General features: G+C 36.5%; 1 protein-coding gene across 11 annotated transcripts in view; it reads right to left on the bottom strand.

Moving 5' to 3' along the window:
* TTC27 (tetratricopeptide repeat domain 27) overlaps positions 1–14,069 on the bottom strand; it is a 157,098-nt gene that overhangs the window by 60,938 nt on the left and 82,091 nt on the right. For all 11 annotated transcript variants that reach the window (XR_015802287.1, XR_015802291.1, XR_015802288.1 and 8 more), the window contains exons 12-14: positions 12,153–12,275; positions 5,770–5,997; positions 1,084–1,182 (exon numbers count right to left, since the gene is read on the bottom strand). Coding sequence is in view for 1 of the 11 variants with exons in the window: in XM_014876407.2 (XP_014731893.2) it covers positions 1,084–1,182; positions 5,770–5,997; positions 12,153–12,275 (450 nt within the window). In the remaining 10 variants the exon portion in view is untranslated. The remainder of the gene's footprint in view (positions 1–1,083; positions 1,183–5,769; positions 5,998–12,152; positions 12,276–14,069) is intronic.

The following is a 14,069-nucleotide window of genomic DNA, read 5'->3' as shown; positions in this document are numbered from 1 at the left end:
CAATGAAATGTACTCTGGTACTGAAAGCTACCCTGAGGCTTAAGGAGCATTTAACTCATGCTGGGAAACCTTTCTGAGACTTAATTCATGAAAATGGTCACTACATTGCTACAGCTGCAGATGTATAAAGACAGGTTTTGCCTCCCACTGAGAGCCAGTCCAGCATCTTTTACTCATAAAAAAAACACCACTTAACCCCATTGAGAAGTCAGCTGGCTTGGTCTTATGAATACAATTAAATATAGGCCCTAGAGAGATAAGTGAACCCAGTTTTAGTATCTAGTTGGAAGTAAATTTACTGCACCAAACAACAACAAAAAAACAATGTATAAAGTAAGAATTCCTTTGTTGTCTGTATGTACATTTTTTCCCTAAGGAAGTTACTGCCTTTTATAATAAAGAAAAAAGAATACCCTGTCACCTCTCATTGCTTTCTCATTCTTTTCTCCAAGAGAATGAATAACAACAGTTTCTTTTGAGTAGATGACATTAACTCTAAGCAAGCAACAAGATGGCAGTCAGGCCTTCTGGCAAAAGTATTGTCAGTGTATTCCTCAGGTAATTCAGCTGACATCTTCACTGGCTCAATGCACATTCAAACGACAGTATTGTACACATGCATGCCCTGCATCCTGAGAAAATGGCTATACTCCATTCTCCCTGTGCTCCTGAAATATATAGTTACAATTTACTTGTCATACATTAACTTGACTTTTTTTTTTTCAGGAGAATTTGATTACTCAAGAGGACTAAATATTTTAATATCATTTTTGTTTTATCTCTTTTTAGCTCTCCTCAGAATTTAGTCATTCTCTTTTGTCTGTTTTAGCAATGTTTGCAAGCATAAAGGAATTTTTCAAATATATTTTAACATTCACACACTCATACTTGGACGAAGTTAAGTACTGGGTAAGTATTTTTATAATGCCTTATGACAAAAATATATCCTTCATGAACAAGCTTAATTTATTCAAAGGGCTAAGGTTTAAACAAGTTTTTCATTATTGCTTTGCTTGTTTATAATGAAAACATCCTTGCTGCTTTTAGATAAGCCATCTGAATCATTTGTTCAAAAGTACATACATCTGGTTCCAATGTCACACAGCGCTGAAATGCTTTGGCAGCACCTTCGTAGCCTTCTAAAGCAATGTATGCACAGCCCAAGGAAAACCATACACCTAGCTGGAGAGAAAAAATAATAGTTACCTATATACATGGATATTTCAGCACAAAAGAAATAATTTGGCTTGGGAGAACAAACAAACAACTCTTGCTGATTTTCAGCCGCTTTCAGCTATAATAGTATTGTACTGGAAAAAATAATATCCTCTATGTTGATTAGAGAAAAACTTTAGGTTCAAAGTTTTAATAAATATGGATAAATAAAGGTGTTGACTGCACCCACTTAACCATTTGTGAAGTGCTCTTTAACAGTCCATTTTCATTTACAGAACAAAGTGATAGCTATTTAGAGGTTTGCATATTTTCCTTTCATTTGTGAAAAATCCCCATTCACTTTATACTATTACAATTAGGTCAAATGATAAACATGAGGAAATGTTTTTCAAGGTAATCACATTTTACAGAAAACATCTCAAATCACCAAACAGGAACAGCTCAAAATCACAGCTCTTTGTACTTGCCAGAATATCGACCTTCTCAAGTTTTGACTGCAATGTTCAGAGACAGAAATGTACTTAAATAATGCCTTGCACAGGGAACGGAACTTTACCAGTTCAGTAATCTTGCATTTGAAGTCTTTAGTTGTTACAACTAAATACCTCTCATCATTAAAGATTCAACCAGGGAGGAGAGCTCAGCACCTCCCTTCTCCATTCCCCCTTCTCAGGGAGCTGTAGAGAGCAACCAGGTCACATCTCAACTCCCTTTTCTCCAAATAAGACAAGCCTGCTCCTCTCAGGATGCTCCTTCCAGTCAGCCCTTTTTCCAGCTTTGTTGACCTCCTTTGGATGCTTTCAAGGACCTTCGCATCCTTCTTAAATTGTGGGGCCCAGAATCGCATACAGTGCTCAAGCTGAGAACTGCAGACAGCAGGACAATCTCCTCTTTTGACCTGCTGTTTGTGCTGTGTTTGATGCATCCCAGGATTCACTGCCCTCTTGGCTGCCAGGGCTCACTGCTGGCTCACACAGAACTGTGAACAGTGGTATGATGTGGGAATGGTACAAAGCACCAGGGGAAGTTTAGACTGGATATTAGGAAGCACTTCTTTACCTAGAGAGAGGGTGATTAGACACTGGAACAAATCTTCCTAGATGTGGTTGATGCCCCAATGCTGTCAAGTGTTTAACAGGCAAGTGGACAATGCCCTCAAAAATGTGCTTTAACTTGGTCAGCCCTGAACTGGTCAGGTAGTTGGACCAGATGATCATTGTAGGTCCCTTCCAACTGAAATAAGCCTGTTCTACTCTAAATAGTGCCAGATAACAGCATAAATTACAGCAAAATAAATTTTCATAGCTCTTCAACAGCAAGTTCCTGATTTGCCACATGGTTAATTCTCAACCTTTTATAGAAGTTCCATAATTCAGAGATTTGTTAAACTAAGTACACTAACAGAACATTTTTTAACAGCATTATACTTTTTTAATGCATGCAGTCAAAACAGGAAATTTTTTAAGGTGCTGCAAAATCAGTCCAGGTAGTACTACCCCACAGCAATAAACTCAGCCATTTCTCCATTCTAAATGCCATGGTCAAAAAAAAAGGTTTACTTGGGAAGTTTTTTTGAGAGGGAAAGAGGTGGGGAAGAGGAAGATGGAAAAACAGGTTACATTAACTCTATATTGTACCACAACATATTACTTCTTGAGGTGTCTGTTTAATGTCTATATTCTCTTGTGGTTTGGATACTAGGTCTGCAGCAACTAACTCTGATAACTCAGGTTCTCCTTAGGAAATAATAATAAATATTTAAACACAAAAAAAACCTTAATTTTTTTTCAAATCAGGGATTTTAAAGGGTTGAGGATAACACTGTTGGTTCATATGCAAGGAGCTTTTACCTCTACAGACTAACTGCAAACTGTACCAAACATCCTTACTCATTCAGAAAATGTGTTCTCTCCACTTTCAACTAATTTTCCTACCTCTGAAACCCAACTTAAATCTGCTCCTAACTTAACAGCTATAAAATTTATAGTTAATCTGCTTCAAATCTTAGATTTCAGAATACAAACACATGATACTGATGTTTGTCAGACTGGCAGCCGGGTGGACAATCTTCAAGATACTGAGAAAAGAACCGAACAAACTTAACAATAAAGATATCCTTTTGCTTATATGAGGGTGTAAGTGGATGGCCCATCTCTGGAGCATGTTGATAAACAGGTGAAGATAGAATTAGTAACTGCATCTGGCCTGGGCAAACATGAAAACCTACTTTTCAGCATTGTCAATGTGTCACTTTCATGATTCACAAACTCATCAGCCAAGGAAGAAACTCCACAGAAAGAGAAAACCATGCTTCTCAAATTTCAGAGGGCAATCCTAATAGTGAATGCCCATATAGTCAATCTAATTTTTTAAGGCTCTTTTGTCCACCAGCACTCCCACACGGCTGCTATCTCATAAACTCCCCTTTATCTTCTTTTTAGGTCAGTAACTTTCTGGACAGGAGAAGCAGGGGCAGAGACAGGAGTGATCAAGTATGAAATTGAAAGCTGGTTCCAACTTTATAGCTCAGGATACAAGTTAAACAGTGCTTCTGTAAAGGGTGAGAGGAAAAACAGTCACTACAATGTCTTATAAATCTAATGAATAACAGCAGCACAGTCTCACTTCTGAACTTATGCAGACTTTCACTCCTGGAGAACTGACTTTGGGAGCTCTCTGACCTGTGGAATTGTCAAGCCTTGGAAGATGCTCATAGTGAAAGTACAAGAGAAACCTATCTGTCATCCACAGTCGTGTACTAGAACAAGTAATTCTGTGAGCAGCAGTGCTAATGAACACGAGTTTCAGGTATATTTGAACTGCAAGGATTTCATTTCTCTGTGGATTCCCCAAAGACTTACAGAGTGATTGGCTTATACAGTAAACACCTACCTCCAAGATCTCAACCACACTTGACTGGTTGGCTAAAAAGCACACAAGATTAAAGGAGAGTTACAAGAGAATGATTTTATCCATTACATATTTTTGGGGAATCAGTTGATGCAGTCTAAAAATCTCTTCTTTCTGAAAGGTTTCTAATAACCTCAAAAAAATCAGAATTTATTTTTAACAGGGAGTCTTTGTTTACCTGACAAATTATGCACAATTCTGGGAACAAGTTAATAAATAAATTAATTAATATTTTCCTTGTGTTAAAGTCCTTGCATTAGAATCAATGTCCACTCTGCTTTTCACCCACAAGATGCTCTGGAATAGGAAACAATTCATTTCTGTAGTCACAGAATACAGGCAGAATTTAGAAGACAGTTATGTCAATCTGCACTATCTAGCTGCTCAATCTGTTTGTTTAAAACAATTCAAATGAATCTTAAAAGAGCTTCCTAAGCAACAAGAGGAGGAAATGTTCACTTTCCTATATGGACTGGCCTATTCTTCTTGAATTTCCTTTCATTCTAAACTTCCTTTGGATAGGATACAAAATAAAAAAGCATTTCAGCAGAATATTTCTCAGTTTTGAGCCCTGCAGGTCATTTTCTGAAGCCCTTTATTATCTGGAAGTCCTCTTGATTTAAATAAAATTCCTATCTGAGTAATATATATTTCGCTGGCATTTTTGGTCATTTTGTTTTCCATTCTAAAGATGTTTATAAGTTATCTGGAGTTCATTTGAATAAGAACAGGATTCTGATTCATTAGAATAAAGTACATCAGCGAAATACAAAAAAAGCTTCATGAAAATGACTTGAAAGGCTGGAGGCCTTTAAAATTTTTCCAAAGCAAAAGTCCAGTTAGTCACATGGAACTTAAAACAGCAGCTTCAGCAGTGTTCTTTGAGGGGGCAAGAAGAAGGAATATCCCGCTTTTGAATGAAATAGCAAATAGTCTAAAAAAAACCAACCTAGAAATAGCTATGAGGAGCACAATTTATATACATAAACAACCAAAAAGCTTTTTTAACTTCTTAAGACCTTCCACAGGGTGAACTTTATTGGGATGGGATCTAGCAGCTGAGAAACTGAAACAAGATTACAAAACTTGTCTGCAGAACAGCTTGCAAAGATCAGCAAGAGCAAGCAGCCTCATCAAGAGAACTCTTTTCACTGTGGTTTCAGTTTTGATGCATTGTTGTTATAGAAGCTACTGTCATCACAAGTGTAACACAGTGCTTCTCAGTGACTCCAGAATAAGACAGACCAGAACACCCGGAAAACATTTCTGTGTAATACAGACATCAGAGTTTGTAACTCAAAGCCAGGGCAAGTTAAGACAGGGCAAAGGGATACTTTCATTAACATCTGCAGTCTTCTTGTAACTGTTCTGCTTTGTACCTTGTTCATCATTTATTTGATGGTAATTATTAATTTGCAGTGGCTTCATCTCTTTGAAATTTCTTTGAAAGAGCTCTAGAGGCAAAGATTTACCTGCATGCAAAGACTTGGATGTAAAAGGATATCTTCATTTCATACTACCATTTCTAGCCAGTCTTCCAAGTACATGGGGAAAATTTTCCTAAGAATAGTAATAAACTATTATTTTGACAACTGTGCCCAGAATTGTCTTTTAAAAAGGTGTCATCATTCAAAACTGAACACGTGAACTTAAACCAAAGCTGTAAGTACATAATCTCCCAACCTGCATAGGGTTGATCTGTACCGAACGTTCAAAGCACTCCACACATTCCCTGAATTCCCGGTTACGGAGATGGAGGAGGCCTTTGGAGCGCTGGGCACGGGCGCTGCGGTGCCTGGAAAGCTCCCAGGCCTTGTCGTAATACTGGTGCTCTTTAAGAACATCACCAAGCAAACAGTATAATCCTGGGGTCTCCTTCTTCTCTAACTCCCGCCTCAGTATTTCTTCTGCCTGTTAAAGAGCAAACACAAATCAACACATAATGAGACTATTTCGTTTCACTTAATTACCTACCTTAACAAATACTGCTTTAGCAACTTGCAATCATCAGATGAAGATTAAGAAAGTAGGGCTCGTGAGGAAACACTATCTTCATCCAACACAGCATCAAAGATAAAGTCTAGAAAGAATCTGGTTGCAAACTGATGTTTAAAAAATACTTCAGCACAATATGGTGGCTTTTGGTTTAACACACCAAGGAAAATTAAACCATAAAAACAAGAAGGAGCTTACTCCTTTCTTTATATCTTAGGTCTGTATGCTGTCCCAAGAACAAATATCAATCCTGGACATCAAACCTACACCTAATTCTCAGCAATGCAGTACTAACACCATCAAGGTATCTGCAATCCTGGAAGTTTATAATTTTTTACATGTCCTAGTAAGTACTCTTGCAACAACTCTCCTTCCCTTTTCTCTAATTGCTCTTTTCTGAAAATAATGATTTCCATTCTATTATGTCTGAAGACACATCGACGTTCATACTGTTAGATGTGGAAATGCCATGCTTTTATGTAAGATGCAGAAATTGCAAATTTATCTAAATGTTCAAAATAAAATATATTCAAAATATATACAGCTTTATGAAAAGGAAGACACAAGCTGTGTCTTCCAGACATCTATTATAGGCTGTAGCTAACTTTCAAAAGCTATTTTTCTCAGGGCCACTATCTTTGCTCTAACAATAAAATTATTGTTTCTCTTTTAAACAAGAGATAGTCTGCTTTCTGTGGCTTTTTGAAAAGATAAATACACTGGACAGATGATCTGTTGTTCAGACTGAACTGTTACCTCAGTCCCCCACTGCAAAAATGTAACATACATAATTCAGATCAATATAATTTTTCTCTTAGAAAAGATCTACTTAAACCATCTAAATCAAGAAAGATCCAACACAGCCTGCTACAGAATTAAAGTTTGACATTATAACTCCAGTCATTCTTCTATCATAGCTAGTTTACCTAAAAGGAAATCTGACATCATCTCTGCATCTAAATTAATGCTGCTTTTCTTGTGTAAGAATTGCTTTCTTCAACCTTCAGACAATCTTTAGAGAAGCAAAGTCTTTTACTCCAATCAGTAAAATTCATCAAACCTGTCTGAAAATCATCTTTAGAAAACTGGCTGGTTTACCTTGTTTTGAAATATTTAATGCATAGCAGCTTTAGTATATCATTCTTACTATTATTTTTGTAAAGCAACAGTAAAGTCTACAAATATTTGAAGTACACAAGTGTGAAGAAGGGTTTCGATTTCTAGAAGAATCTTAAAATTAGCAAAAATAGAATCCCATTAAGAAGAAAATTGGTGGCTAAATATTAGGAAAATAACTTGATGGCAAGTGTTTTTAAGTGCCATGAAGCAGTTCTCTTAAAAAAGCCAAAGAAACTATAATTTAACATTTTGAATTAGCTCAGCCAAAGCACTTGAAAAATCTTGCTTAACTAGAAGACTGTACTTACAGAATCATAGAGTGGTTTAGTTTGGAAGGGAATTTGAATATGATCTAGCTCCAGCCCCCTTGCCACGAGCAGGGACAGTTTCCATGAGACCAGCCCCATTCAGCCTGGATTCCAGGGATTTGGTTAAAGTTCAGTTTACTTCCTCTGAACTCCCACCATTAGTTGCTATAACTTATTAATAACAGGCATTAAAGAAGATTTTTCTCTTCTAGAGCAGCGAGAACTGAGTGCCTCATTTTTGCAGTAACCACATTAGACACCAAAAGATAAGGCGGGGTTTTTTCCCCATTCAGATAAAAAACAAGATTGAAATGTTGCTGTAGAAGGAGATACAAGGTGAAAAGTTCATAGCAAGCTGCTTCTTCACCACTTCCTCTGCAGGGCACTCCCAAGCTCAGATTGCTATCCTGTGGCAATGCCTAGACTAGACAGACAACCATTCGCTAATGGTATTTCATATTAAAGAGCATAAAAACATCATGTTCTGGTCTAAGCTTACAAGAATTCATTGCCAACATAAATACTTCAGCACACAGATTAAACAGAGAATTAAATAAGCAGAAGTCTGACTTTTTCTTCATCTGATTAGCTATCTGATCGCCTCTCTGGCATGTTGCAAACATTTTTATTACTTAATAAAGGCTAGTATAAAGATCAAACTAGAAGAAAACCCCTGTGTTATCAAAATATTTGCCCTCTACAAAACCAGATAATACTCTAAAACTGGATTTCTCATTTTGCCTAGGATTGGCGGGGGAGGGAGGGGGAAGAAAGGAAAAGTCTTTCTCCTAACTTTGTGGTAAAATGTTTCCAAAAAATCGCATTTAATCTTTGCTAAGAACCCTGCTTCTGCAAAGACAAATCTTCCCTTAACAACAAATATTGTCAAGAAACATTTTTCACACAGTGCATTAATAGATGTAAAAGAAATACAGCTACTAGAGATTTATTCTTAACCATTAAATGGATACTAATTATTAATAAGCATGTTTATAACTAAAAGTTATAACTAAATTGATTAAGATTTGATATGAAAATTATCCATTAAAATATAACTTTTAAAAAAAGAAGCTGTATAACCCTCACTGACTGAATCAGATTCATTTATAACAACACTCTTTTTTCACAGCACAGTCTGCAGCAGAGTGGATGAAATTCAATAGTCACCTCAAAAGTCACTTGATTTTAAACACAAGAAAGATTTAGGCTCTTACCTTGCCTTCTGAACTACGAGTGGTATGGGAATTAAACAGACAACACTTCACAAAAAACTCCAATCAGTAAAGAGGGACCTAGTTTAAACAAAAGGTGGGGCCTTTTCATTACTCACTACACAGAGTCCTGGACACCAGCTTCAAGATTCATCCTGCATCTGGTCTCCCAGCCCTAAACTTCCACTTGCCATCCCATCCATGCGTTTCCATATTCTTATTTTATATATTTCCTAAAAGACCATATTCACTGATCTATCAGCTCTATTACTTGACAATTGCTTCCTTTGCTAGTTCAAAGTATTTCCTAAAAAAATCTTCGTTTTTCTGCTTCCCCATAATTTGCTTGGCTAACAGAGAAGTAGCATGAAGAAGCAGAACAGAGGAGCATGGAAAAAGGGAGTGAGAGAAAAGGAAAAAGGCTCTTTGGTTTTCATTTCATCTTCCCTGTTATTTCATGCAAGACCATGGGTGAGACATTTACTCCTCCTTCTTAGCTTTGTAACCACATACAGGAATGCTTATATGCCTTCTACAACTGCTACTATATACAGTGGAAATTAATCAAGTTCTTGAATGAGCTCACGAACTTAACGGTGTAGTACTGCTTCACATCTGGGAAGCCATACCTGACTTCAAAGGTTAGCTTTTGAGATCTTGCTATAATTGTGTTTCCTCACTCAAATGTTTTGAGATATCTGTGTCATGTAAGACAAGAAAAATAACCCTGTAGAACGTGGTTTGCTGGGGTATGTTGATCTAAAACCAGACTCTGTATCATGCTGTATATTCTCATGAGATGACGGAATGGAGATAGAGCAGAAAACAGGCTGTTTTAAGACGGAATATCCATCTGATGCCAAACGGCAGATCTCACTAATCTATCAAAGGTCAGCAGCTCCCATGTTACAGAGTTCTTGCAAGGGAGAAAGTCTCACTTCAGCTGGAAGAACTGAAAAGTCACATCTCTGGTTCACCCTTTCTTTTCTTTTAGCAGGGAAATAGTACCATTTTAGGTGGAAGAGACCTCTTACACCTTAGAGTTATCCAATGTTAATAATACTCTTGAGATCTCTGAGTCCCTCTCACAGTTAAAAGAAGGGAGAGTGGCACTTCTCAAAACCAGTTCTCACTACACCACACGTGGAGAGGTCTCCTTTTGCAACAAGTCTGTTAAAGGAATACAGTGAGTAAAATACTTCCATGAGAAAGCTACAGCAACTATCAATATACTGTGCAATCAGGCTTTATAATAGTTTATTCCCCTTGTTCTGTGCCATTTTGCTTACTGCTTTGCACTCTATTACTCTTCTGTTGACTCATGTTATAATATTACATCCTTCTACTTTTCAGGTTATAAAACAAATGAATATAGAGCCACATCTAGTAACAGTAAGAAATCCTAGAAAAAGTTTGCTAAATGTGACATCTTACTCTGCAAAATTTGTACTGCTACATGGCCCTGTTATAACCAAATAAATTATGTATTTTCTAACAGCATAATGTGGAGCTTCACATGGCCTTATCTACATGCTCTGTTTCTTCACAGGCAGGTAATTCCAAAATAGGAAGAAAGAAGGTATTACTCTGATGTGTAAGTACTTATCATATTGATATTGCTGATATTTAGCAGTTTTATTAGATTTTTCCAGGACTTTAATTCAGGTGTTCTATATAAAAGTATTTGTGAATGAAAAACATACAGAAGTTTATTAAATAGAATTTGTTCTTTTGCACAGATATATGCTAAGTTCATTAGTGACTTGAACATTTAGTGGCCAACATACTACTCCAGTAGACTTTCATGTATTTCCACAAAAATAACTACCAGGTTTAAAAACATCAAAACACTTTTGGTAAATATAAGCAATTCACACTCTAAAGACTTTGCAATAAAGAGCACAGATACTCATTCCCCTCGGTGCACAGCTACATGTTTCTAATTTTCTGTCTTTTTTGGTCCTAAGCTAGCTTTTTTCCAGCAATACTGTTATTTCATACTTACACAGCATTTTCTGTTTTTCAAAGCACAGCACAATCCCTCATTCTGAAAGCATTTCTAAGCAGTTTCCTGTGTCAGATATCCTGTCCTATTCTCCAAGTGCCATTTTCATAACTCCCTAAGGGAAGTTTGTGAATGTAACTAGGACAGAATGCATTTCCAGGAAATGGAAAATACTGACCTCTATTTCTCCACTGCACTGAGAAGATTGTGATATTAGCATGCTATCCTCAAGGCATGCATAATGTGGCACAGAATTTGCCAGCAAGACATATCTGTCAGCTTATAATGAACAAAATCTAGGCTTTGGTGCATGACAATTAGAAAAAGACATGCAAGTAATAAGGCATTCTGCTTTTTTTCTATCGAATGAAATTTTAAATTGCAATTCATTAAGCTTAAATTATGTTAGAGCATAGAGCTTGTGGTATTGTAAAGGCATATGTACATTCATACATTTAATACTACCATATACCAAACAGAGGCAAAGCAAGGGAAGAAAAGAAAAAACCCTATTTTTGCCTGAAATTGAGTATTTCTGAATATTTATATACAGTCTGAAAACACTGCTTGATAGCATAAGTTTCTGCTACAGCCTGTGTGAGAGTTTGCACTAGAAAGAGAACACAGCTAAAGTTACATATAAATAGACACAACTTCCAGGTATAATTTTCTAAAATCTTCCTATCATTGCTCTAATAGTAAAAGCAAAATAATCAACAAGAGGAAGGCTAAAATAGCCTGTTACCAGCAATTTTAAACAGTTACGCCACTGATAGGCAGAGTTAGATGGTGGCTTTTAATTGTCTTTGGAGCTAATCACACACAGTGGTAGCAGTGCTAAAGAAATGATGAAGTTCAGGAAAACATCAACACAGACTTAACAAGTAAAGCCTTTTAATCTCACATCACTTCTTGTCTCAAGTGTTTTGAATATGTTAATGTTAAGTAATTAAATACATCAAACACTGGTGTTACTCTATTTAAAGTGTTTTTAAAACTGCAGCTAGTAGTTTGAAATCAAGTGGGAAAGAAAATTAATATCCCCTCCAGAAAAAGTTTCAAGACTCTATTATGAATGACTGCTACAGCTTTCTTGAAATGCCCACGTTGCTGTCTATTCATAGCAGTTAAATGAATTATCATTGAATATTTTCAAGGATCACTATCACAATCTTCTCTCATCTCAAGTTGCTTCTTATTTACCAACTTCTATTTCATGTGGCTATTCCTTCAAGTAATTTTTTTAGCATTCACAGGTTATGACAAGCTCTTATGCCATGTGTCCATTTTTCCTAAGCAGATTTTCCTGTGATGACACTCCTGTAGAAATGAGTGTCACTAGTGATTTGCCAGCTAAAGCTAGACAGTCCTTCCCCTTCAGATGCTATTTCAAGATGGGATCTCAGCTATATGAAGCATTTTTCTTACCTTTCCATGTTGTCCTGCTCTTTCATAGCAGATTACTGCATCTTCCCACATTTCCAGCTCCTCAAATATTTGTAAGGCAGAGCTGGTGCATCCCAGCTCAAAGAGTAAGTTTGCAAGCTGGCGCTGGAAAGGTAAGAAATTCCAGGTAACTGAAAATAGCAAACAATGCCTACAATTTAAAAAGATGTTAGAGGCATTTCTGACATCAACAAGAAGCAGACAGATAATACAGAATTATTCTCCTGAAACTTCAGGTTGGAACCTCAAACAGTGTATATACCTCAAAACTCCCCCACCACACTGAATAAAAATTGTTGTGCTTTGAACAATTTAACAACATGATACAGAACCAGAAAAGGACATGGCAAGAATGAACTGACAGAGATGAACTTCCAGCCTTTAAATGAGGCCCATGCGGCTGGAGAACAGCTGCAGCAGGATGTTGGGAATGCCAAGTGGGAAACAGAGGCCAAAGAAGGGAATTAAAGCCCCTTCTAGCAATGCTTTGTCACAGTAATCTGCACCTGTTGAGAAACAAAGATGGAGAGAAAGGCTCTGATACAGTTCTGTTCAGTAGCTGTGAGAAATCACTGTCCCAAACAGCCACCAAGGGCGTTGGTTTTTACCCAAATCAATATGGGATTTGAGTTTAGGTTCAACACCCTAGCTGAGTTTTCCTCACTGTTCAGTCAGCCTCTTCATTGTTTCAAATTCAGCTATTATTTCAGTGCACTAATGAAAATAAATGAGTAATGTCTTCAGTACAAAAACAAACATGGCATGTTTTCATGACTTTGAAAAGTCATCTTTGGTCTTTATTTTTTAAGAGAAGATTAAAATTGCAAATAGGTTTTAACCCTTAAAGAAAGGGTAACTTATGTATCTGTGTGACAGATAGACAAATAGGTTTGTAAAAATAAATGGGAGCATTCTCTGTATGGACAGCTACTTGTGCTATCATACCCCACACAGTGGGGTATGATAACCTCTGCAGTGGACTAGGTGATCCTGAATGGACTCCCTGAAATTCCCTACATATGTCATGAACCTATCTTTATTGGTTTGGGTTCAGTATCTGTTGCAAATCCAAGGAGTTACTAGATTAGTAGTAAAAAAATTAACATCTGGCTACAACTCTTTAATATAAATATGTAACAAACTCTGAAAACCCCTTTGTTAGCTTGATATTAATCACTCAGAAAAAAAATTTGCCATTGTCTAAAACTACATCTCATTAATGTTTAATTAAATTTGCTCAGTTATATTTGGTAAAATCTATATGCAATGTGTCTTCATTACTTTGACTAGAAGATTGAATCATCTTCCATTATAAATCCCTATTTTAGCATTTCTATCTTTGGTTTAGAAAACTGGCTTGAATTGAAAACGCCACTCTGACAACTGGAAATTAAAACCATATTTGATGATTATATTGCAAGTGCCTGTTGAAAGGTTATGTAGAAAAACTTGAGAATGCTTGGAGAAAATACGATTGGTTAAAACAACATGCATTGAGATTAGAAATAAAAAAGAAAAAAAACATCATTAAAAGTAAACCAACATTAATAACTTTGGAGGTATGCAATATTTACAATTTTCTTGAGTTTGTTAAATACAGCATCATCACATAAAACTTTAGTGTGTAGATTTCTATTCTAGAAAATCAAGATGAACAGTGTAGTTATGGGTATAAAAAAATCCTGTCAGTACTAGTAAAAGAGGGGACCATCTCAAAAGAAAAGCTTTATCAGCTCAAGTTCTTCAGTATCCTATTGACTCTCAACCTGGCTGATTTCACCATGATCAACTTCCCAAAGTGAACTTTAAAAGACATGGACAGTAGCATAAGCAAACCAGTAATAAAAGGTAAGACAGTGGCAAGTTAATTTTAATAGGAGGTATGTTTGAAGCTTGCGA

The sequence above is a fragment of the Sturnus vulgaris genome, chromosome 3 (assembly GCF_052056855.1).
Source record: "Sturnus vulgaris isolate bStuVul1 chromosome 3, bStuVul1.hap1, whole genome shotgun sequence".
NCBI classification, from domain to species: Eukaryota; Metazoa; Chordata; class Aves; order Passeriformes; family Sturnidae; genus Sturnus; species Sturnus vulgaris.
This window is presented reverse-complemented; position numbering and strand designations above follow the sequence as displayed.